Source organism: Nicotiana sylvestris, chromosome 7 (assembly GCF_000393655.2).
Source record: "Nicotiana sylvestris chromosome 7, ASM39365v2, whole genome shotgun sequence".
NCBI lineage: Eukaryota > Viridiplantae > Streptophyta > Magnoliopsida > Solanales > Solanaceae > Nicotiana > Nicotiana sylvestris.
The window spans coordinates 122,378,314-122,405,622 of NC_091063.1; the positions used below are offsets into that span (position 1 = coordinate 122,378,314).

The 27,309-nt window shown below is 38.8% G+C and overlaps 1 protein-coding gene across 2 annotated transcripts; it reads left to right on the plus strand.

Moving 5' to 3' along the window:
• Window positions 1-15,383: 15,383 nt before the first annotated feature.
• LOC104240680 (phospholipid-transporting ATPase 1-like) lies at window positions 15,384-24,332 on the plus strand. 2 transcript variants are annotated; one of them, XM_009795553.2, is made up of 11 exons: window positions 15,384-15,623; window positions 15,736-15,814; window positions 15,985-17,953; window positions 19,390-19,741; window positions 19,994-20,762; window positions 20,904-21,027; window positions 21,228-21,447; window positions 22,321-22,779; window positions 22,880-23,180; window positions 23,707-23,907; window positions 23,983-24,332. In XM_009795553.2, exons 3-9 carry the CDS (start codon window positions 16,273-16,275, stop codon window positions 23,079-23,081), a joined length of 3,807 nt encoding a protein of 1,268 aa, XP_009793855.2. In that variant the 5' UTR covers window positions 15,384-15,623; window positions 15,736-15,814; window positions 15,985-16,272; the 3' UTR covers window positions 23,082-23,180; window positions 23,707-23,907; window positions 23,983-24,332. The 2 variants fall into 2 exon arrangements, with proteins under 2 accessions (XP_009793855.2, XP_070006655.1); XM_070150554.1 differs by having other exon boundaries at window positions 23,707-24,332.
• Window positions 24,333-27,309: the final 2,977 nt, after the last annotated feature.

Consider the following 27,309-nt stretch of genomic DNA (forward strand, 5'->3'; position numbering starts at 1 on the left):
AGGGGTATTCTTTTTTGGAAGCATATCGCCATGTTATTCCGACGTATAATGAAGGAAGTATTATTTATTTGAAGGTTGATGTTAAGTTTCCTTTTAGATATTTTTTTCTTATATATTTGAGCTTTCATTAAGAGATTATCGCATATGAGAAACGAAAGTGGATCTAGAATTTTTAGTACATGGGTGCACTACTAAAAAGGGAGGAAAAAATACATTAACTGGGAATTGATCTTTATTCCTCTTGGTAAATAACTCAGCCTTTAACCAAGTGCACCATTCAACCTTCTTGAAGCGTTGCTGCCAATAATTAATATTCTACTAATTTTATAAAATATGTATATAAAATATCTAATTTTGTGAAGAGATCATGGGTTCACGTGCCGCATAATTTTGTATATAAATCCGCCCCTGACGAGAAAGGTTATTGTTGTTGACGAGACATTTATAAATGGCGGGTATGGAGGTTGCTTGTTTTCTACAGTGGCACAAGATACAGAGAATCACATTTTTCTAATTGCATTTTCTGTAGTCAATAAGGAGTGCGATAATTCTTGGACCTGCTTTTATGAACAATTGCGGCACATTATTAACGACAATGATGAACAACAACAACAACAACGACCCAGTATAATCCCACAAGTGGGGTCTGGGGAGGGTAATATGTATGCAGACCTTACCCCTACCCCGAAGGGTAGAGAGGCTGTTTCCAGGATAACGACAATGATGAAGTGTGGATTATTTCTGATCGACATATATTCTATTGGCAATGGCTTTAAAAAAGTTTTTACTGTCGCTCATCATGATTTTTGAACGCGTCGCATTGCTTAAAATATGCGCAAGAAATTTCATTGTGGAAATTTATTAAGCATTTCTTTTTGCCGCACATTCATACAATACAAATGAATTCTTTGACCATTTTCAGCAAGTGTGTGATAAAAGTAGGAAAATAGCTAACTGCCTTGCGAATGAAATTGGGTTCCGAAAGTAGAGAAGTATCACGACCCAAAAATCCCTCTTTAAGGATAGTGATGGCACCTAGTCTCTAAGACTAGGTAAGCCTAATGCATGTTGAGATTAACAGAGTTTAAGCAAATTAAATCATTAAATAGAAACTCATAAAATATAACATTAGCGAAAACTGATCAACAACCAAAACTGGTAGTATGGAGTCATAAGCTCTACTCAGAGTACACTAGAAATCTCAAATACATCACTGTTTTGGAATACAAATAATAGTAATAAAACCAACAATAGAGGGTGACTCCGAGGCTTACAAGCGGAATATCAAGTATACCTTGAAGTCTCCGCAATTCTAGCTCAACTATTTATCATCCGACACGATCCGAGGTACCTGGATCTACTCAAAATGTGAAGAAGTAGTATAAGTATACCACAAATGATACCAGTAAGTATCAAGGCTAACCTCAGTGGAGTAATGATGAGTTTCAAGTCAAGACACTCTCTAGACATGTAATCTGTGCAGAAATATCAATATAGAACTAACAACGGAAAGCATAATCAATAAATGGAAACAAAAGCAAGCATGTGATAACACGAAAATTTAACCAAAACAAGCAAAACAAAAAGTGAAATCAGTTAAGGAACCAAAGATATGTTCAAATAATCAAACTGTTCCAGCATAAGAATAACAACATGAATCACCCCGAGGTACCATACCTCATAATAAAAAAATGACAAGTCACCCTTATGACACCGCGTGATCTTCACATTTTAAAATATTTTTCCCGAAATAACTTCATGTGTTTTAGCCCCATTATCATGTTGCATGTGCATCAATATGATGTATTTGCCCTTACTTGCTCCACACGCATAAGCCCCCCTTATCTCGTTGCATGCACATCAATATACACACCACCCTTATGACAACACATGTGCATCTCAATCACAACAATCAACCACATACCATATACCCATATGCCACAACATTGCTCAAACAACAATACCAATGACACAACAATACATAGCCCACGGCACAACAACAACGTATATGTAAGGACTTGATCGGTCGTTTTGAGCTCTAGTATTGAGTTTGGTAGTTTTAGGTCTTGAGTGGCTTCATATTATGTATTATGACTTGCTTGTATGGCCGATTTTGATTTTCAGGATTCTAGATTGATTTGGAAGAATGATTCTTGTTTTAGGAGCTTAAGTGGTAAGAGTTGACTGGAGTTTGACTTTTATGTAGATAACTCCGGAATGGTATTTTGATAATTCTAATAGATTCGTATAATGATATTGGAATTAGGTTTATATCCGTATTGGGATTTGGAGGTTCGTAGGTTGATTTGATGCTTTTTGGCGAAAGTTGAAAAGTTGATAGTTTAGAAGTTTGACTGAGAGTTGGCTTCGATGTTATCGGGTTGGGATTGTGATTCTAGGAGTTGGTATAGCTCTGTTTTATAATTTGGTACTTGCATGCAAATTTTGAGGTTATTCCGAGTTGATTTGATATAATTCGGGGGCCAGTTGTAGAATTAAAAGTTCATTAGTTCATTAGGCTTGAATTGAGGTGCATTTTACAGTTTTGATATTGTTTAATATGATTTGAGGCCTCGATCAGTCCCGCATTATGTTATAAAACTTGTTGGTATCTTCGGACGGGGTCCTAGGGGCCACGGGTGTGTTTCGGACATGCTACAGGCCATTTCTCTTTGTTTTGGATTTGCTGATAGCTGGTGTCTAGTATTCTTCTTCGCGATCGCGAAGAGTAAGGCACGATCGCGTAGGGTGTTTGGTGACTGGCCGTTATTCCTTCTTCGCATTCGTAGTGAAAGGTTCGCAATCGCGGACCTATGTACTATTGACTCAGCGCGTTCGTGATGGGTTGCCGTGATCGCGTAGTGGGCGACCATGCTTGAAAGGTCAAGCCCTTGTTCTTCGCGTTTGCATTTTTTTGTACACGATCGCGTAAGCTCGGGATTAGGTGCATCACGTTCCCGCCCCTGGTATCATGTTCACATAGTGCTTTTGTAGGGTAGAGGTTTTTTTTCTTTGCGATTGCGATTAAAGTTCCGCGATCGCGATGTACAAATACCCGGACAGAATTATAAGTACTCTATTTCAGGGGCTTTTGTTATTTTATTACTTTTTAAGTTAGAGAGCTCGGTTTTGGGGATTTTGGAGGGATTTTTCTGTTTTGGATTGGGGTAAGTATTCTTAACCCGGATTTGGTTATATTTCATGATTCCATCTTTGTTTTTATCATTAAATTAGTGATTTGAATTGAAGAAATTAAGAATTATTTTAAAAACTTTCTAAAACACAAAAATGATGATTTGAAGGCCGATTTGATGCCAGAATTGGATAACTTTGGTATTGTTGGACTCGTATCGGAATGAGTGTTTAAATTTTGTGAGTTTTGTCAGGTTTCGAGGTGCAAGCACGGGGTAGACTTTTGGGTTGACATTTTTGGTTTTCATTAAAGATCGAATCTTTATTATCCGAAATTATTTTCTATGGCTTTTATTAATGATATTATGTTATTTTGGCTAGATTCGAGCCGCCCAGAGGTTGTTTCACATGGGAAGGTCTTTTTAGGGTATTGATTTAGCTTCTTTGAGGTAAGTATCTTGCCTAACTTTGTGTGGAGGAAACTACCCCATAGGATTTAGTTTAATTTCACTAATTGGATTATGTGGAAGAAGTGTACATGCGATGACGAGCGTGTACATGGTCTTATATGTGGAATTGACCGAATTAGACTCTTAGGCTTCTTATATGCTTTTAATTGAATTTGTCGTTTCATGTTTTGTATTCCACTGTCAAGTTTATTCTTACTTACTTTATTTGAAGTTGTTAGCGCATTTTCTATCTTTATTTTTGTCAAGTTTACTCTTATATGCTTTACTTGAAGCCGTTACCTTGTTATTTTCACGTTACCTCTTTCCTTGTTGAATTATTCTTATGCGAAGTTGCTATTACATGATATACCTTCGTTGTCAAGTTATTCTCATGCATTTAGATGTAGTTGCTAGTTCATGCCATTTCTTTTTCATTGTTAGCTTATGTCATACACTAGAATTCGAAGTTTCCATTTTATGGAAATACCTTCATTATTGAGTTTATTCTTAAGCAATTAATTAAAGTTGAAGTTATTGAAAGTCATTAACCTGTTTTAGTTGAAGTTTTTGTGTAATGGTATACTGTTCATTGTTGAGTTATTTTCCCCGTTCATTTTGTTACTATTGAGATTTTGTACACATCGTGTTTGAGTCATGGGCTATGTGTTGTGATGATATTGGTATTGTTATTGTGAATAGGTTGTGGTATGAGTTGATATGTCGTATTGTTGTGATGTTAGCACATGTAGATTTGTTGTGTGGTTTGATTGTTGTTATACGGACCATAAGGGTGACATCTCACTGTTGTTGATTGTGCGGAGTGATACGGGTGCCTATTGATATATTTTCTGGGTGGAGTAATATGGGTGGCTATTGTGTAAATGTCTGGTCGGAGTGATACGGGTGACTATTGTGTTAAATGTCTAGGCGGAGCGATATGGGTGGATATTATGATATTGTTAGTATGGAGAGATAAGAGTGGCTATGTCAGGGTTGATATGTGCCGACCTGGGGGCACAATGTTGATGATATTCGTGTGATGGTGTGATTTTCCTTGTGCATGTTATACACCTTACGTGGCTTCTTGTGTTGCTTCTAATGAGCTACTCGATGTCTTTGATATTACTTGTTGACTTGGATTGTAATAGTAAACTTGCACATGCATACACCATAGCATGCCGCTTATACTAGTTCAAGAGTATGAAACTTAACATTTGTTGATCTTGCATCTGCATTCTTGCATGTCTGCTTTTATTATGATATTGAGCATATGATCACGCTAAACGTATTGTGATAGTGATATGTGAACATGACGGAAATATTGAGGTATTTGCACATGATTCGTCCGTGCGGTTGTGATTTATAATGGGGAGTGAGGTGCCACGAGCGTATGATTAGTGATTTAGGACTCGTGACTTGTGATTATGAGAGGAGGTATCTCGGAGTAATTTTGTCCTGAGACTTGTGTTAGAACGACTTGATTATTTGGTTGTCATTTGGTTTCACTGTACTTTAACAGTGTTCTGATTACTTTACTGTTTATATCACATGTTTATTCCTTATTGCAATTTACTGATTCTTGCTTTCATTATTAGCTTTATAATTATATACTGCACAGCTTATTATGACTAGTAGGTGTTTTGGCTTGTACCTCATCACTACTCCACCGAGGTTAGTCTTGATACTTATTGGGTACCAATCGTGGAGTACTCATACTGTACTTCTACACATTTTTGTGCAGATCCAGGTATTTGAGATAACAGACTCAATCAGCGTTAACTTCTTGATCGTTAGGATTCAAGAGCTGTTTGGTCATCGCAGTTCCTTGGAGTCCTTTTCCTTTTGATTGTATTGTTAACTCATTATCCCAACAATATTGTATTTTTTTGGAGATATTTCTATGTATTCATAGAGTTCATGACTCTGTATTTCCTAGTCTTAAGGATTGTTGTGATTATTGCCACGTAGGCTTGTGTTATATTTATTTCGGTATTTATATTAAACTATGTTTAAAACTATTATGCTTAACTTATTTAACTATTGTACATAATCAGCTTACGTAGTCTTAGAGACTAGGTGCCATCATGATGCCAAAGGCGAGATTTGGGGTCGTGACAAGTTGGTATCAGAGCTCTAAGTTCATAGGTTCTGTGAGTCAAGAGCAAGTTTAGTAGAATCTTACGGAGACATCTGTACTTATCTTCGAGTGGCTACAAAAATATTAGGAAAATTACACTTCTTTCATTCCTATCGTGCGAATTTATTAATTTCGGAGTTTGAGCCTTTGTATTTCTATTCTTTCAGAGATGGTGAGGAAGTGCACTACTGGATCAGCTGAGCAGACACTCGCACCCCTGCTAGAGCCACGAGAGGCGGGGGCTGAGGTAGAGGCAGAGGAGGGGCACGTGCCGCATCTAGAGCACCTACTAAAGCAACAGCAGAGGAGTCACCAGTAGCTCCAGTTGGGGGACAGGCATCGGAGGTGCTTGTTGCTACCCCTAGACTTCAGGAGACTTTAGCGCAGTTCTTGAGCATGTTTGGTACATTGGCTCAAGTGAGATTAATTCCGGTTGCACCAGCCACTTCACAAACTGGGGAAGAGCTCAGACTCCCTTCGCCCGTATTCCAGAGCAGCGGACTCATATTAGTCAGGTTCCGGGTGTTATGATGGTTCAGCATGTTATTCTGGTTTAGCCTAAAGTCATGCCATGGGAATCAGAAGAAGAGCAGAAGAGGCTTGAGAGGTTCAAGAAGTATGATCCACCTACTTATAGTGGCACAACTACCGAGGATCCACAGTTTTTTTTAGAGAAATGTCACCGTATTCTTTGCACCATGGGTATTGGGGAGGTGAGCGGAGTTGCTTTTACTAAATTTCAGTTGTCATGAGTAGCGTATCAGTGGTGGAAGATTTGTGAGGTCAGCTGATGCAGCACCACTCACTTGGACTGAATATTCAGAGATGTTTTTGAGGAAGTTTGTTCCGTAGACCCTCAATGATACGTGGCACATAGAGTTCGAGCATCTGCACCAGGGCACTATGACAGTGTCAGAGTATGCCATAAGGTTCAGCGAGGTGTCCCAACATACACCTAGCTTGGTTCCTACAATCAGAGAGCGAGTCCATAGATTTTATGTGGATTCATATATATGGACCGGACTGCGCGCCGCAGCGGAGTTATATTAGGATGAGACTCTTTGTGATTAGTTCGCATATTTTGTTTTTCCCTTGGGGAATGGATTCGTAATATGGATTGACATGAGTGAAATGAATAATCTTCGGTTGAGATGGTGTTGTCGGGCTTATGTGGCTTGAGGTAATGTGGGATCACCTGTGTGCAAGTGTATGTTGAGTTTATATAACGATTTGATGGCTTAGGAAAGACTCTTGGCACGTTCGAGGATGAACATTTGTTTAAGAGGGGAGGATGTAATGACCTGACCGGTTGTTTTGAGCTTTAGCAATCCGTTCTGTGGTTTAAGGTCTTGAGTGGCTTCATATTTGTGTATTGTGACATGCGTGTATGGCCGGTTTCAGTTTTCGGCTGATTCGGGATGATTTGGAAGAATGATGCTTGTTTTAGAAGCTTAAGAGGTAAGAATTGACCAGAATTTGACTTTTGTATAGACGACTCTGGAATGGTATTTAGATGATTCCAATAGCTTCGTATGGTGTTGTTGGACTTAGGTATATGTCCGTATTTGGATTTGGAGGTCCATAGGTTGATTTGATGCTTCTTGGCGAAAGTTGGAAAATTGAAGGTTTGGAAGGTTGATAAGTTTGACCCAGAGTTGACTTCGATGTTATCGAGTTTGTATTGTGATTCTAGGAGTTGGTATATCTCTATTGTGTCATTTGGGACTTGCATGCAAAATTTGAGGTCATTCCGAGTTGATTTGATGTGATTTGACGTAAGTTGTAAAAATTGAAATTTTATTAGTTCATGAGGCTTGATTTAAGGTGCGATTTGCAGTTATGATGTTGTGAAAAGGGGGATCGATCCATCCAAAACACTACCGACCAGTTGTTGAACGTGAAAGAGGTTCAAAGGTTAATAGGAAGACTGGCTGCTTTGAGCAGGTTTATTTCCTGGTCTTTAGAAAAATGCCATCACTTCTTCTCACTTCTGAAAAAGAAGAAATTTTTTTAATGGACTGCGGAATGCTAGCAGACTCTGAAAGATTTCAAAAGATATTTATCGAGTCCTCCGTCACTATCGAAATAGGAGGAAGGCGAACAATTCCCGATTTATTTAGCGGTCTCGGAGGTAGCGGTAAGTGCCATTTTAGTTCGGTGAAGACGAAGGTACGCAATCTCCTATCTATTATGTTAGTAAATTGTTAACAAGAGCGGAAATTCACTACCCACACCTCAAAAAATTATCCTTAGATCTCGTAGTTACCGCTCCAAAGCTTAGGCCTTATTTTCAATGCCACTCGATAGCCGTGATGACAACTTTCCCCTGCAGAATATCCTTCACAAGCCTGAACTTTCAGGTCGACTGACCAAATGGGCAATTGAAATGAGTGAATTTGACATAGATTATAAACCTATGACTGCGATCAAGTCACAAGTTTTGGCCAATTTTGTGGCCGATTTCAATCCTGGAATGCTGCCTATGGACACCAAAAAAGCGGTGATGGTGTCGGAATCCACATCGAGAGTCTAGACCTTGTTCATGGGTGGAGCTTCCAACGTGAAAGGGTCCGGGCTTGGGGTAGTGCTAATCACGCCCTCAGGAGAAACCCTGAGGCATGCCATAAGAATTGTTCCCTTGAATAACAATGAAGCAGAGTATGAGGCCTTGATCGCAGCACTCGAGCTGGCCCGGGGACTTGACTCTGAGGTCATAGAAATCAAATTTGATTCTCAATTGGTAGTAAATTAGGTCTGCGGGATCTTCGAAGCCAAAGAGGAACGCATGCAACAATATGTAGTGAAAGTTCAAACTCTGCTCTCACGGTTTAGGGAATGGTCAATCACCCATATCCCGAGGGAAGAAAATGCAAAATCAGACTCACTAACCAATCTAGGCCCGTCAACGGAAATAAAGGGATTGGACTCCGGTATGGTCGCGCAGCTTATGCATTCGGTATTAGATGTGGATGGCTATTATGAAGTAAACGCGACCAATTTGGTCTGGGACTAGAGGAATGATATCATTGACTATCTCGAGCATGGAAAACTACCCCAAGATCCCAAGGCATCCCAACCGCTACGCACTAAAATAGCCCGTTACTGCTTCAGCGGGGTCAATTGTTTAGAAAATCTTTCCAAGGCTCGTTGGCCCGATGTTTAGAAGCCTCCGAAGCTAATTACATTATGAGAGAAGTTCACGAAGAAATATATGGATATCATTCAGGTGCGGACTCATTGGTATTTAAAGCTAATTAGGGTAGGATACTACTAGCCCCGGATGAAACAAGACGCTAAGACGTATGTTCAGAAATGCGATAAGTATCAACGCCGCACATCGATGGTGCATCAACTAGCAGAACTATTGCACTCAATTTTATCGCCCTGGCCATTCATGAAATTGGGGATGGACATAGTCTGTCCGGTACTGCTGGCTCCCATTAAGGTAAGATTTCTTTTAATTTTAACTGACTACTTTTCTAAGTGGGTTGAAGCAGGTCGTTACTAGAAAATTGGCGACTCAAAGTAGTATTTCCTGTGGGAGAACATAATTTGCAGGTTCGGGATACCAAAAGAGATAGCCTGCAACAACGGGCCACAATTTATAGGCGCAAAGGTCACAAAATTCCTTGAATACTTGAAAATCAAAAGAATCACATCATCGCCATAACACCCGAGCGCAAATGGCCAAGCGGAATCGACGAACAAAGTGATTATTTAAAATCTAAAAAAGATATTGGAAGCAACCAAAGGCAAATGGCCTGAAGAGTTACCGGGAGTGCTATGGGCGTATCGAACAATGACCAAATCACGCACGGGAGAGACGCCTTTCTCTCTCATATATGGAGCAGAAGCCCTGATCCCGGTGGAAGTGGGAGAACCTACCATAAGATACTTCTGGACGTACGAAGAAGCAAACAACGAAGCATTATTGGTCATATTGGAGCTACTCGATGAACGCAGGGACTTGGCGCATATAAGGATGGCGGCCCAAAAACAAATAATGAAAGATATTAGAATCGAAGAGCCAATATCTGTTATTTCAAATTAGGAGACTTGGTTATAAGGAAAGTGACTCAAAATACCCGAGAGCTCAATGCAAGAAAGCTGGGTCCAACGTAGAAAGGCCCTTACCGGGTTTCAGCTGTCACCGGGAAATGATCATACAAATTGGAAAATTAAGACGGAGTAAAATTGCCGAGCAACTGGAATGTGGCACACCTCAAAAGATACTATTACAGATGAGCACCGCATACACTGAAAGTATGTGTTGTGCTCTTTTTCTCTTCGTCCAGTTTTTGTCCCAATTGGGTTTTTCTGGTAAGGTTTTTAACGAGGCATCAATGGAAAGCATACTACGGAGAAAGAACCGTCAGCAAAAATAAGACCTTTAAATGACAAGGCATGCAATGAACCACTACGGGACGGTCAGATAATCTTTTACTCGGCAGCAAAGTTCCTACCGGGAAATAAAGTTTGCTATCGAGCCAAAGGTTACCCGACCACTCACGAGTGCAAGCCACTAAGGGTGGTTGGATAATCTTTGGCTCTATAGCAAAGTTCCTAACGGAAAATGAAGCTTGCTATCGGACCAAAGATTATCCAACCATTCACTAGTGGGATCTTCAAAGGAGCAAGACTTCCAGTGTTTAAATTCTCATTTTTTGCATTCGAACACTAGAGGGAATGATATGAGAATATGGCAACATGACTGCCACATAAACCAGAACTACGAAATCTGAGAACAAAGAAATATCATCGGGACTAGGGGCTGCACGACCAGCCCGAAACAAATTATACAAATTAGCCACAAGTAATGGCAATTTCCTTTCAACACAACGAATGCTTATGTACTTTTGAAACTGGAAGGAATAAAGTAAAGTCCTTTTATTTTTATCTTGTTTCTTGTCCGAACGATGAGTTAATTTTATCATTTGAAAGTTAATCAAATACTTCAAATGCTAGTGTCGGAATGAACATCAGATGTCCTCTTCAAGAGCACCGTAAGCATAAGAGGGCCCTCTCTTATGAAACCTTCATAGTAAAGGGTTGGTTCCGGAAGAATGAATGCCCGGAATCCAAATACTATCGAGGAAAAAAACGCACCCGAAGCCTTGCATAACTCGATGCAAAAAGAAAAATTTGCACAATACTTAAATGAAAAAGCACTTTTATATAACAAACGTGCCGAGCAGCACAAGTACAAAAGTATGAAATGAAAAACAAAAAGGAAAGAAAGCAAAAAACTAAATTATTACATTGCTAGAGCCCGGAGGAAGAGAAACGTCTGCACCCCCAGGAGAAGTAGGCGGATCTGCCGCCGGCTGGAGATCTTGACCTTCCTCATCATCCCCTTCAAGTCCTTCCTCATCTCCCGAGAACTTGGAATCGGAACTAGAAGAGTCAGTCGCATCAGGTTAGATCAGGAGGCCCCTTCGGGCAGTTGACTCCAGCTCACAGGCCTTAGCGATCTCGGAATCAGTCAATGATGCCCGCTTTGGCCTCTTCCAAGGTTTTTCTGCTCATGCTATACATAAAATATATTTTTTCAGCAATGAGGGAAGCTGATCCACGCTGAAGCTCTTCCTTAAGCTGGTCAACCTCGGTCGAAAGGTTATTCCGCTCGGATCTAGCGACCTGAAGGCTGACGTCAAGGTCACAAATAGTGGAGTTATAAACTTTATTGTGCTCCATGACCTTTTTATATATCTCTTCCATTCGGGGATGCTTCTCCTCAGTAGCAGCAACCTCTTCAGTTTTAGAGTTCAAGGCTGCCTTTAAATTATTTAGTCTTTCAGTAGAGGAAGCCTCACACTCGGCAGCAACAAGAACAACATTTTGGACCTCAGACCACTTTGCCTTGGCCTCTTGAAATTGTACCCTTAACAGGGCGGCCACGTGGTTGAGGGTCACCACCTTTTGCTCTCTCTGCTGCAATCGAGCCTCCAACTCAACGACTTTGGCAGCTTGTGCTTCTAGTGCCGGGAAACGAGCAGCAATTTTCTCCCGCTCAGCCAACAGTTGATCCCGCTCAGATGTGAGTTTCTCTTTATCAAGGATCACCCTATAAAGGCCCACAGAAGCAAGGAAGTTAGCCTGCAAAGCAAAAGTTCTAATTAAAAATCATGTCATAACAAAGCTAGAAGAAACAGTAAAGGGAACCAATATCGTACCGCTGATGCATTGTGCATGACATTATTTATCATACACTTCCCAGAGAGAGAATATATTTTATTCTTATCTTTCTTTGAAGCCAGAGGCTTCAGGTAATTGGCAATTTCCACCGGCCGGGATAGTCGATGGCACTCGGTACAGACCGAGAGAGAGACGCTCCTCCTTCTCTGGGGATCTGCGGAGGTGGGCGAATAGTTATGCCCCAGATTCCCATGGACTAGGGACTGGGGAGGAGGGACATCCTCCTCTCGGGTGTCTGCGACCGGTGATGATGATGTAGCAGTTGCTGGTGTTTGGTGGCGAAGGCATGGTTGGCGAAGAAGGAGATGAAGTTGATGGCATAGTGGGTTGACAAGCAGCTACGGCAAAAGCAGTGCTAGATATTGGTTGCTCATCAACCGACGACGAAAGAGGCCCGATGTCACGACCCAAAAATTCCACCACAGGCATCGTGATGACACTTAGTCTCTAAGACTAGGTAAGCCGATTACTATAACAATTAAGCCTTTTTTTTTACAATGATAATTTGAAATAGAGTTTAATATAAATGCAGAGACAGAAACAGAAATAATCATACGCAGAAATAATCATAACAACCTCCTAAGACTGGTAATACAGAGTCATGAACTCTTGATGAATACATGAAATGATATCAAGGATCAAAATACAATACCGTTCAAATGACAACTGACAGTACAATATAAGGAAATGACTACAAGGGACTACGACGACCAAGTAACTCTACCTCGAATCCTTGCGATCAACAAGCTAACTCTGCTTTAGTCCGATATCTCAAATACCTAGCTCTACACAAAAATGTGCGGAGGTGTAATATGAGTACATCACGATCGGTACCCAGTAAGTATCAAGACTAACCACGATGGAGTAGTGACGAGATACAGTCAAGACACTCACTAGACAAAATAACCTATGCAATATAACAGTATAAAACTAAAAATGGAAAGAAGGAATCAGTAAATGGCAACAAAATCAACATGTGCATATAGGCAGTAAAACAATAAGAATACCGTGAAACATCATTAAAACCAAATAAGGAACACAAAGGACAACCAGTTAATCAAGCTGTCTAACACAAGTTTCACAACGAAATCACTCCGTGATACCTCATATCATAGTCACAAGTCCCGGGTCTCAACCTGCCATCATTTACTCATGGCATCTCATGCTTACATCTCAAAATCACAATCGTACAGACAACTCACGTGCCAAAATCACAATTCACCCGACATAATCATAAGCTCACAGTCACAATCCGCTGGGCATAATCACACGCTCAATAACAACATGAAAACGGATAATACAAGAATACATGGGCATGATCAATAAATGTCAAGTTTCATACTCATGTCATTCATAGTCTGCCGTTACACATTCTCTAATGGTCCCCATAATTATCATTTAGGAGGGGCTTGATCCTAGACCTTGTTCCCTAGGTGCAACTATAAATAGTAACTTCAACAGCCATTGTAGGGGACACGAATTTTCTGACAAACTTATGCTACATATTATTCTAAGCTCAATAACACTTTATTTCTTGTTTATTGGTATTATTATTTTTGCCTTCGGAAGCTCTGCTCCTGGAACCAAGCTATTTGCTGTCTTATCTCGATTTCAACGCTAAGTCTTGCATTTTTATTTTATTTATTTATCATTTTGAGATCAGATCGATTCGCTTATTTATAAAAAAATGTATAAATTCAACTGTATCATTTTACGGGTAAACAAATAGTGAATCCCAAATACTTGGGTACTTGCTGATTTGACTTAGCCGGACAAAATGATCATCTTCGGGATGATACTAGTTGATCCTGGTACATATAATCCGGGAGGTTCTGTCCCCCCTTCTGGTTTAGTTCATTTAAGAAGTTTTGTGTGACTTCGAGCTGACTAATAGCCTGTTTGGCCAAGCTGCAAAAATCAGCTTATTTTGAGATGTGGTTTTTTTCAAAAGTGTTTTTCTCAAAAGTACTTTTGGTGAGAAGCAATTTGTGTTTGGCTAATTAATTTGAAAAGCACTTCTGAGCAATAATTAGTGTTTGACCAAGCTTTAAAAAACTGCTTCTAAGTGTATTTTTCTCAAAAGTGCTTCTAAAAAAAGTGCTTTTGGAGAGAAACTATTTTTTTTTGCTTCTCCAAAACTGCTTCTGCTTCTTCTCAAAAACACTTTTTTTCCTTCTAAAAGCTTGGCCAAACATCTCAATTTTTTGCCAAAAAAAAAAACCCTTTTGACCAAAAAAAACTTGGCCAAACCGGCTATAAGCATCATTTGCAATGTGTCAACTATTATATTGTCCACGGGATACATCTGTATTTTACCAATGTATAATTCATGGGTCAAAAGCTATATTTATATTAATTGTCGATCAAATATCAAAACTAAAGTTTGATAATCACTGAAACAACCAGAAACACAAATTTTCCTTTTAAAAAAAGAAAAATGAAAGAAAGATTATTAGCATGCAATCCTTTTGCACATGAGTGATAGTAATCTTGGCTAATCTTCCTTTATTCTTTTCGTGACGAAGATATACAATTTGAGCACGTGAGCACCCTTTTTCTGTCAAGAAATGGGATTTAAAATTTATTTCAGTTGCTTACTTCTTTAATTTTGTGTTTTCTTTATCATCCCTGTTAAGTTTCGTTCAAAAGTTGGTTTGAAAAAAGTACTAGCATGAAAAGAAACTTCTCTAACCATACAAAACTAATAATAATATGCGTAAAGATACAGTAAAGTATTGAAAGAAAAGTGCAATGTCCAAGCAATGGTTTTATACACGCAATAAACTTTAAATATATCTAATTTAAAAACGTAAATCGTCAAAATCAAATTCAAAGGAAATTATTATTAGAGATAAATACTACTTCTTGCAATGTTTAATTCTACATGAAAGTTAAGAATTTTTTTAGAACTTCTTTTAACGGTAAAATTATGTCATTTGGATGATTGTTACCTATTGTATTGTATCGTATTGTTACTTTAAATACGATGTTTGTTTTGATTGCTACTTAAATTTTATTATATTGTATCGTTAAATCCGATTACATGTGCCACTTTATGTAACGACCGATTTGGTGTGGTCGCGTCATCACCTTATCTTTTTCTCTCGATCTCACTCTTTATTATTATTATTATTAAATAAATTTATTTTATCATTTATCCTACCTTTTAATTTTACCCAATATCATAATTTTTCTTTATAATATTGCAAGTTTATTCTTCATATTGCTGGTGCATAATATTATAAAACAATGATAAACGACACAAGCTATCCAAATATTATATTTATCAAATGATATAGTACAATATCATATATTATGAAACGATACGTAACAACCATCTAAACAAGTTGTAAGTATAAAATAACAGGTTTAAAGTTAAATTAGTTGTAAGTAAAAATTATATTTTTTTTCAAAAGAAAAAAGAATTGCGTAAAACAAGACAAAGGAAAATAGAATAAACAAGACAGGGATAGTAACGAAAAAATGAAAAGAAAAAAGCAGAGAAATGAAGAGGAGAGTTGTGGTGAGTCTGAGAGAGAGAGAATCTCGGTTTGGAATCGAGACTTCACCGGTGGGGCAAGAAGAGGAGGAAGGCAGCAGAGACCGACGAGTCACGTAAGCAGCAGCATAATAATACTACTATAAAACCCACTATTCTCTCTCCTCCATCACTTTCAACCGCCTTTTGCATATTGAACAAGAAATCTCAGGTTTCTTTGTCTTTTTTCTTGCTCTGTATAAAGCTGATTCATCTTTCATTGTGTATGTGTATGTGTGTGTGTTCCTCAGATCTGACATTTTCCTCTCTGATTTCGTTTTCAGTGCATCCATCTCATTCAATCACCAATTACGAGACGATACGACAGAACAAAAGACAAGATTGTCCCCATTTGATTCACAGGTTAGCCCTTTTTTTTGCTCATAATAATTACATACACGTCCGTTTGTTTGATTGCATTATCTATTGCTGAGTGGATTTAGTTGTTTCAGTTTTGCCCTATTTGGGTCGGTGGATGCCACAGCATTCATGTACTTTAAACTTTCCTATTTTCTTTTTGTTTTATTTGTCAGCTGATTTCATTATTGGCCCTGGCTTGGTGGGCTTGAAACATAAAAAGGTCTGGTTTTTGGATTTCTGCAAGACCCACCCTGGTGTATTTGGGAGAATTCGCCATTAAAATTGCTGCCTATTGTTCCAGGATAAAGTGAGTGAAGGCTTAACCAATAAGCTCGTGCTTCCCACGGTTGAGCAAAAATGCTCTTTGGATGGTCTATCTGTGAATGATATTAGGGATTTGATTTACTTATTGAGGTTTTAGTTTCATTCTTTCCAATGCCTTTCCGGCGGTGGAAGTATTTATGACTTCCGACAAGCCATTGCTGTTACTGTCTGAGCCTTCTTTTGAACTCGTCCTTACGATCGACACTATTCTTCTTCTTGTGAGTAAAAAGGACTTTCATTCAGCCGAGCTTCAATCATACCAGCCACATTCATCAGAACCCCCCCCCCCCACCCCCAAGGATAGGAAACGCCTCGTATCGTGGAGTGGAACGGAGGACCATTGGCATGACACAGCAGCTTTTGAAATATCCTGTGATTCATCTAGGTTGGCTTCATCTGGAGCAGCATCCACCCGTGATTCGTCTTTGTCTAGGGCTTCTTCTCGCGTCCAGGATAAGCTGAACAAATCTCAGAGGCTTCTTCAGAAAAGCATGCAGTTGGAGGATAGCTTATTACATGGAAGTAACCCTAGGTTGATCCATGTTAATGATCCAAAAAAGACTAATGATAAGTTTGATTTCTGTGGAAATGAGATCAGAACTAGCAAGTATACAGTAATAACTTTCTTGCCGAAGAACCTATTCATTCAGTTTCATCGGGTTGCCTATTTATACTTTTTAGCTATCGCTGCTCTGAATCAGCTTCCACCTCTTGCTGTATTTGGGAGAACTGTGTCTCTGTTTCCTCTTCTGTTTGTGCTTTCTGTGACAGCTATAAAAGATGGTTATGAGGATTGGCGGAGACACAGATCAGATAGGAACGAGAATAACCGGGAGGCTCTAGTACTTCAATCTGGTGGGAAGTTTCAGTTAAAAAGATGGAAGAAAATCCGGGTCGGGGAGATTGTGAAGATCCTTGCTAATGAGACTATTCCCTGTGACATGGTGTTGTTAGGAACCAGTGATCCTAGTGGAATTGCTTATATTCAGACAATGAATCTTGACGGTGAATCAAACTTGAAGACAAGGTATGCTAGGCAAGAAACAACTTCATTAGTGTGTGAAGGGGAGATGATTTCGGGAGTTATTAGATGTGAACAGCCTAACAGGAACATTTATGAATTCACGGCCAATATGGAGTTTAATGGGCATAGATTTCCGCTCAGCCAATCGAATATCATATTGCGTGGTTGCCAGCTGAAAAACACAGAATGGGCAGTTGGAGTAGCGGTTTATGCTGGGCAAGAGACTAAAGCTATGTTGAACAGCACTGCGTCTCCATCTAAAAGAAGCAGGCTGGAAACATATATGAACCGGGAAACCCTTTGGCTGTCTATTTTCCTTTTCGTGATGTGCTTGGTTGTAGCAATTGGGATGGGTCTATGGTTGAAGCGCCATGAGGAGCAGCTTGATACCATGCCTTATTACAGAAGAGTTTACTTTGAAGAAGGAAAACATGGCAAACAGTATAAGTACTATGGGATTCCTATGGAAACATTTTTCTCCTTTCTGAGTTCGATCATAGTTTTCCAGATAATGATACCTATATCTCTTTATATCACCATGGAGTTAGTTCGCTTGGGACAGTCGTATTTCATGATTGGAGACAGGCATATGTATGATATTAACAGTAATTCTAGGTTTCAGTGCAGATCCCTAAATATCAATGAGGATTTGGGTCAGATTCGCTATGTTTTTTCAGATAAAACAGGAACACTTACCGAAAATAAGATGGAATTCAGAAGAGCTAGTGTGTGGGGAAAAAGTTATGGGAGATCCCTTTCTGCTGCTGATGCATCAGTAAACACAGATATTGGAGGTATGCTAACTGTATGCCATATTTTTCTAAACATAGTTTGGATCTTTGACTTGTATAACTGGAAGGGTTGGATCTTTGAACCTGCATAACTGGAGGATTATCATGATCAGACAATGTAACGAACATTTGTAGAATGCTTATGTATTTTCCCTATTAGGTACTTCCAGAAATAACAAGCAGGAAAAAGGGTACAAGAGGGAAAAGTAATTAACAGGAAAACTAGAAACAGAAAAGTGAAGTCAATCCATTTGTGCAAACATGCAGAAGTTATTAGTTTTAATGTTGTTAATATCTGATGATTCTCGATGTCACTGTTTCGTCAGATGGCTTATGCTTCATTCTCTTGACAGTACTGTCCTTTTGTCTCACTGAAATGCTTGGAATATTTTTCATTCCAGCTTCTGCTGGTTATAATATTTGTTGGCGTGAAGTCACAGTTATAGAATGTAGACTGCTCAACACTGTTGAGAGAAAAATTTGTAACTTTGCCTATCTGCCAAGAAAAATTATATGTACCTGATGTAGTCGGATTGGATCTTTCTTGAATGCTATTGCCATCACATTATGGTTTATTAGATACCCAAATGAGCTTATTGGCTGTGAAGAGCACGCTTACTTATGCAATTCTTGCATGAATATATCATTTATTTAGTAAGAGCTTTTTTATTATTGTCATTCATTAGTGTGTGTTCCCACCCTCAGATACCAAGTAGTTAATTTATTTAACAAGAGTTATCTTACACGGCGACAATGAGATTTAAATTTATTTTGTTCTCATTGTTTGGATTTATTAGTTTATGACACTACAAAATGTATTCCTATTCCATGTAAAATAAATTATTTTTATTTTTATAAGTCTGAAGCACTCAATATTTTACATTATTGTAACTCCTTTAAAAATTATGTCCTGAAGCGAATAACTGCTGCTATATGTTTCATATTGTAAAAGGTTGATCTCCTGCATGGTTGACAGTACATTGCTAACGTAACCAATGGAATACTCTCTTTTCATAAGTGCCTTTTCACTTATTTTTTAGTTATTCTTTTTCTCGTGTAGCATCTATTTTTCTATATCTTGTCAACCTAAAACGGTGTATTTGTCCTCTTGTATTACCTACATAAGCAACAGTCATGGTTCCCTATGCCTTATAGGAGGTTTTCTTTCTCTTCTTGAAAGAATAATCACTAGTTTGACCTTAAGTTATCTGCAAGAACAGACTGTTTAGTTGTGTTTGTAGTTGTTATTCTTTTCGTATATTGTAATGTCCATAATTCCGCAGTGTAGAACATGTAATATGTTCATGCATAGCTTTGTATATCAACTGATAATAAGGAGCCAGCTGCGTTCTTTGTTTGGTTCTTCCTTTTGAGGTTTTGTTTTCACCTAAATATGCTTGTGCACCGAACCAAATGGTTATTTTTGTAATGATGTGCAGAAGAACCAATCCAACATCCTTCGAGTCGAAGAAAGTTAATGATCAAATCAGAAGTTCCAACTGATGTTGAACTAATGCAATTGTTACATGCCAAGCTAGCCGGAGAAGAGAGGATTGCTGCAGACGAGTTTTTTCTGACGTTGGCAGCATGTAATACCGTGATTCCTATTCCTACCAAAAGTTCTTCATGTGGTGTACAGAACAATGTGGACGACACTGATGTCACCATCGAGTATCAAGGTGAATCTCCTGATGAACAAGCGCTTGTAGCTGCTGCATCTGCTTATGGGTATACACTGTGTGAGCGGACATCTGGTCATATTGTGACTGATGTCAAGGGTGAGAAACTAAGGTACATGACTGTTTCACTTCACGTTTATTGTTTGGTGCTAGTTGCCCTGGGGAATCTTTTAGAACTTGTTAATGAAATAGTATTGATTACTATTGTAAGTGTTAGTGATGCATGCTATCTATAGCATTGTGACTTTTCCATCCACATTCACACATTGTTTCTTCTCTTGCATTCCTCTTGTTAATTTTGGTAATTTGCTAAAGTATAACTTCTTAGGCGTTGGAAATGCAGACTAATTTTTGGCTGGTGCAGGTTGGATGTCTTAGGACTTCATGAGTTTGACAGTGTGCGTAAAAGAATGTCTGTTGTCATTAGATTCCCAGATGATTCTGTAAAAGTTTTGGTCAAAGGGGCTGATACTTCAATGTTTAGCATTTTAAGCAAAGAGCATGAAACTCATGAACACATAAAAAATGCCACTTATACTCATTTGAATGAGTACTCCTCTGAAGGACTGCGAACCCTTGTGGTCGCTGCAAGGGACCTTAAAGGAGAAGAACTTGAGGAGTGGCAATGCTTGTATGAGGATGCTAGTACATCTTTGAATGACAGATCAGCAAAATTACGCCAAACAGCATCTCTAATCGAGTGCAATTTAACACTACTTGGCGCCACCGCAATAGAGGACAAACTACAAGAGGGTGTACCTGAAGCTATTGAGTCTCTGCGGCAAGCGGGGATAAAAGTTTGGGTTCTTACTGGAGATAAGCAAGAAACTGCAATTTCAATTGGTTTGTCTTGCAAACTCTTGACCTCCGACATGCACCAGATCATCATTAATGGCTCTTCAGAAAATGAATGCAAAAGGTTATTGTCAGACGCCAAGGCCAAATACGGTGTGAAGCCCGCAAGTTGTGATAATCGGATCTTAAAATTGCAGAGAGAAGCAGAAAATGGTACAAAGTCATATAAATTACCGCAGCAGCTTGCGGGAGGGGAAGGAATTCCTGTTGGACCTCTAGCACTCATAATTGATGGGAATAGTCTTGTGTATATTTTAGAGAAAGATCTTGAGTCTGAGGTAATCATCCTTTCTAACTATAGTCATCTTGTTGGTTCCTTATTTTGTTTGGAAAAAGGGTGTATACATCTTGTTACACATTAGCTTTTACCTTTCGATGTACATTGAGATCCATTATTTGTGATTGCCATCCTGTCACAGCTCTTCGATCTTGCAACTTCATGTAAAGTTGTGCTTTGCTGTCGCGTTGCCCCTTTGCAGAAGGCTGGAATTGTTGATCTAATAAAGAGCCGCACTGATGATATGACACTAGCCATAGGTGATGGTGAGTTAGCTATATATTATTAGGTGTTTTCTGCAAATGTTAAATGTTATATATTATCAGAATTTTGTCCGATGCGAAAAGAGCTTGTTTGTATGAATTATATAGATGAGGTTTTGTGTCATCTTTGGGGATGTTATGTTATTAAGGTTTTTCAAGTGCGTGCACAACTGTTTTCCGGGTCTAATTTTGAAACTTCTCAGGGGCTAATGATGTTTCAATGATCCAAATGGCGGATGTTGGTGTTGGAATATGTGGTCAAGAAGGGCGCCAAGCTGTGATGGCATCAGACTTTGCTATGGGACAGTTTCGATTTCTGAAGCGTTTGCTTCTTGTGCATGGACATTGGAATTACCAGCGTGTTGGTTATTTGGTTCTTTACAACTTCTACCGCAATGCTGTTTTTGTTTTCATGCTTTTCTGGTAGGCTTCTTCTCCTTCTAACTTTTTGTTACAGATCTTTCTATAGGATATTTTGTGCAAAAATCCCCCCCTCCCCAAAGTCCCCAAACAAATGAGTAAGAAAAGTTAAAGAAAAAAAAAAAAAAGAACACATCTGAGGTCATGTACATCACAACCTGGAAAAGCCCCATGGAAATGTCATCTGTAAACAAGGGCTGGGGCTTCAGTGCTGCCATAAGCTCTTGATTTAAAGTTATAAATTTGGTATATCTTGTGGGAAATGGAAAAAGGAATAATAGTGGCAGAGTTCCAGTGAGATCTTACAGGTAGCTTTCTGCTTAAAAGGGTACCATGGGAAGTGGCAATATTTTGTTCAAGTGGTTTGAGTGATAAACGGGGTGGGCATAAATGTGTGTTATGTGTAAAGTGTAAAATAGTGTATAATGGCCTGTGAGTGTCGAGAATTCCAGGGAAGTGGCGATATCTGTTCAGATGGGGTGTAAGGCAGTTCTTAAAGCTTGCAACCAACAAAGGGGAGGAAAGTTTAGCTGTTTCAGACTTTCAGTACATGTAAGGAGTCTGGTCAAACATATCAATCATGTATTGTCAAGCTTTTATAAGACTTTGAGGTTGCTGTCCCAGATAATTGGTGTGAGCCAGTTTATGCTAGCTGGCAGTTGAGTTGCATTTAGAGGACAATGATATATATATCATATTTGTATGCATGTTAGAAACCTGAGCTTGGTTTACTAAATCCGCTATTGTTATCATGCATTATAGTTACTATGTTTTGAATTTTTTCTCATATCTCCTAGAATGTGATTTGCAGTTTGGAAAAAACACAATATGAAACAGTTATCTGAACGTATTTGTCCTGTAATCTGTTGTCTGTAGGTACATATTGTGCACAGCTTTTTCTGCAACTTCTGCATTAACAGATTGGAGTAGTATGTTTTATTCTGTCATCTATACTTCCGTACCTACAGTAATTGTTGGTATTCTGGACAAGGACTTAAGTCATAAGACACTACTTAAGTATCCTAAACTCTATGCTGCTGGCCACAGACAGGAAAGTTACAATATGAAACTCTTCTGGGCCACCATGATTGATACAGTTTGGCAGAGCCTTGTTCTTTTTTATGTACCACTATTCACTTATCATCAGAGCGATGTTGACATATGGAGTATGGGTAGCTTGTGGACAATTGCAGTAGTGATCCTTGTCAACATTCACTTGGCAATGGACATACAGCGCTGGGTAATATATACTCATATGGCAGTGTGGGGGTCAATTATTATCACGTATGTCTGTTTGGTGGTGCTGGACTCTACACCTGTCTTCCCTAATTATGGGTTAGTATTTTCGCTGAAGTCCTAATATATTACATCTAAACGTTCTTAACATTTAGATTAAGAGGTCTATGATGTAACATAATTTTTCTGTCTTCTGCAGTACAATTTATCAGCTGGTGAAGTCACCGACCTACTGGCTCTTAATTTTGCTTATTATAGTTATGGCTCTGCTTCCTCGCTTTATTCTCAAAGTTATGCACCAAATTTTCTGGCCATCGGACATCCAGATAGCGAGAGAAGCAGAGATATTGAGGAAAAGACCTAGTCATTGTAGATCTAGGTCAGGTCACAGTGAAAGCTAATACGTGCTGTCTGCATTGCCAATCACCCAATTAGATATAGCTTCCATTGGGTTTGCCTGGTGCTTGGCTTCCCGTCGTATTCAGGTCTAGATGTTGCAGGTATGTCGCCACTCCCTAACAAGGGAATCAAACATTTAACTATTTACTATGTCTCCCACGGGACGGAAATCAAAATCGGGCAGGATTCGCACAATCAAAGACAGATCTTACCTGATCTAAGGTCTGCCATCTCTCCGGCCCCGTTGTGTGAAATTATCCTTCTTCCTTATGCACCTTTTCAAATTGGCCAAAGGAAAATCAAAGGAATGCTTATAGTGTATCCATTACCTGATAAAACTACCTTTTCTTGCAAAAAGATAATCTTTCCATTGTTTAAAAGAAAATAATAACAATAATTGTTAGGTGCTTTTAGAATGGAAATGACAGTTAAAAAGGGGTCAGTATTTTAGGAAAGATATCTTTCTCGTGATGTGGAACTTACCGATGCCATTTTCCATCCCCTATTTTTGTCATGCTGCACCCCTGAGTTGTCTCTGATATAAGAGCAGAGAACTAGTCTTTAGAGAGCTACAAAGTGTTTAGGACAAAGGTTGCGTAACACTAACATATCTTGCTCGTGCTTCAGATGAGCTACACACGTAACGCCAGCAGGTGAAGCCATTAATAGAACGTGGATAAAAGATCTGGCGGAGTCACCATTTGACTGAAAGAAAAGGGAAGAGGGTTAAACTCAAAGCCAAAGCGTGATGATTAATGTAGAATGCATGAAGACGATCTGGTTGCTGAGGGTCTATTGGAAACACCTCTCTATCCTCACAAGATAGGGGTAAGGTCTGCGTACACACTACCCTCCCCAGACCCACGGTGTGGAATAATACTGGTTATGTTATTGTTGTTGCAGCATGAAGACGATCTGGTTGAGGCAGAAAAGTCGAATAAAGGCATCGGGATGGATCTTATAATTGTTTGTTGATACTTAGGTTGGGATGTTGCCGCAGAGGTAAAAATGACAGGCTGATTTTTAGGTGTAGTGTATTTAAGTTGTTGCAGTAATTATATCCATGTATAAGATAGAGAGAGAAATGAAGACCGAAAAACAAAGGGAGAAAGAAATACAAGTGTATCATAGTTTCTTGTAAAGTTCGGGGTATCCATACTCTTTCAACAAATTGAAGGAGAAAAAGTTGTTCACTAAAGTACTGAAATGATGTGAATTACTTACTCAAGGAACAAAGAGAGCATATTACTGAATTCCTAATTAGAATACTATCCATTCTAAATCCCCTCATTTAATTTAAGTCATGAATTTGGAAATTTTCATGTTATGTATCAAATTCTGATAATAATTCCTGCACTATACACTGGTGGTGGTTTCTTCTTTTAAATGAATGCAACGAAATAATAAAATAATGAAACAATTCATATAGTGATATATCATGCTCATTTTTAAATTTCTGTTTTGTTAGTCCCATTATCCCATAATCACAGGATGTTGATCTACAAGAAATGTGGCAAGATTTGAACCTGTACCCGATTTGCCCTGGACCTGCTAGATTGGTTAGCACCTTCTTCGCCTCTGTACCCGAAAGGCATTGCGCCGCACTAAGGCTAAAAAGTCGATTTTCTTACTTACGAATATTACTTTGTGCAACGTGATTAGCTAGATAATAAGACGTGTACGTGGCTAAATGACGTCGCCCTCTTTCTCTAGACTCTCTTATTAAGGTCTCCCAAAACATACCATTTAGCAAGTCCAAGTTTTGAACATTTTAATGAGAATATAAAAATAGTGGACCACAAGATGTTGGGAGTTGGGACTCAGGATAAGTCCGAAATTCCCAAATGGGAACATGTCCCTTCTTCCTTTGTTCAAATCTAAGCTTTGAGTATTGCTCTTCAACTATTGGTTCACTTGGCAGAAGGACATGGATATATTGGAAGCCAACACCCTCAGGTTCATAGAGTAGGCAAAAATACTGAGGTAATTTTTTTCCATCAGTTCAATTTTGATAGACAAAATTACTTTATACCTGTGTAGGTAGGAAGTAACCCGTGTTTCTTTTGTTAAAATAAGGTTAAATAGTTTGATTCAATAATTTTTAAGAATTAACTCAGTGAAATACTCTATTTCATATATTGGAAAAAGAAATAATCTGTCGGGATCAAAATTGCTCTCTCATAATGGATCAAACCGTATCATATCAATCTTCTTTTCCTTCATTTATTCCTATTCTAAGGCAAAAATTCAACAATCTTTTAACTAACCTAGGCATAGGAATAAATGACAGAAAAGAAGTTTGATCATATTTGTTCCCTTATCTAGTTCTACGAGAGCGTTTGACTAGACATCGAAACATATTACAACAGACACAAAGGAATAATCGCATCAGGTTCCTATCTAGTTCCTCAACAAAGTTTGACAAATCATCAAAACCATAACAACATAACTTATCAATTTCCTCCTTTTTGATGATGACAAACCCAGAATTGATATTCTCCATGAGAACTAGACACGCAGATTCAACATGTGATTCAACTGTTACCACCTTCAATTATCTTTCCCCTTTTGGCGTCATTGAAAAGAAGGACAGAATTAATACATGCAAAAAGAAGTCCAGTAACATTAACTCATGCCGCATGCACACAAACATGGTAAAAAACAAAACACAAGAGAACTATATTGCACAAAATAGATAGTAATTGCCCATTTAAGATAATAATTAAAAATAAAGTAACAATAGTACCAACAACACAAATATTACAAGTTTAAAAAGCCAATATTCCAAAGTCATTAACAACAACTTCAAAAGGGACGGAATATAGATGAGATAGAAAAAGGATAGAGATAGGAAGCACTAGGAAGGAGACAAGAGGGACTAAGGAGCAAAAGTCTTGAGGAGTTTGTCCACTCTTTCATTTGCAGTGTATTGATCAGTGATTATTTGTTCCTTCAAGTCCTTGACCTGCTTCCTCAACCTTGCATTCTTAGTCTTCAACTGAGAATTCTCCTTTGCCATGGAACCACTGGAACTAGGTTCCGTGCTCTGCTGAGTGAGTTTGGACCTCAAGACAATATTTTCAGCATGAAGCCGCTTGATCTTTGCAGTTGCTGACTCCTTTGCTTCAATTAGTTGTGAGATGGTTGAATTTCTTCTCACACCTCATTTCTTCAGCATACATTCACATTCTTTTAGTGTGCTCATGATGAACATTTGCTTCCGGGTCCCCATAGTAGCTTTTCCCAATTGGACATCAAAATGTTCAAGGGCTTTGATGAGAAGGAACCTATATGAAAGATCATGCTTCCTATACTTAAAGCTTGCCACCTTCATCATATGTTCAATCATGATTCCAGGAAGAATGATAGAAGTGAAAGAAGCCAGCGCCTCGATGAGAACCAGGTCCGCAATGGAGACTATAGATCTCCTCTCATCCCAAGGCAACAACACTTTGTTCACCATCTCGAACAATAGCTGGTATTCTAGCTTAAGTGCTTTCTTGTATACCCCCTCCCCTAATAAGGTGTCCTCCCTTTTCACAATCAACATTTTGAGAACAGAGGAAATAGTTACCTTTACTATTCCTAGCTCACCTGTGGGCACTTCAAGAATTTCCCCAAGAATGTCCTCATCTAGGACAAAATACTTCTCATTTACCTTCAAGCACGGTGTGTTCTCATCCACAACAAACAGTCCAACATAAAATCTTCCCACCTCATCCTTTTGAAACTCCACAATTTTCACTAGTTCTTTCATCCCTGCCTATTCAACAATCACGGGTCCAAAAACTCAACTCAGCAGCACCTTTTGAGTTCTAAAATTGGCTTTTCTTTCCAACTCTGACATCTCTAACCTTGCCTTTTTGAAGGAACCAGGTTCCTCGCTAGTACTCTTCCTCTTCTTGAGAGGCCTTTTCTCCTCTTTTCCTTCTCCACTTCCTCAGCATCTTCACTCACAATTGCTTTCGCAGACACTTGTCCATTTCACTTACTAACAACATTTTTCTTTCAGTTCTTTCTAACAAGAGGAGGTGCTTCCTTCACAGCCTCCTCATCATCAACGTCCACCACATCTGCCGGTGGCACCTCCTCATCATCAACTAACGTACTCTTTACAAGCCTTCTTGTCTTCTTCTTCTTCTCCTTGCTTTCCTTTAGAGCACTATTATGTTCAGCTTTCCTCTGCTGCCTTATAGTGGGGGGGCTTGTAAGCAACATTATTCTTTTTCT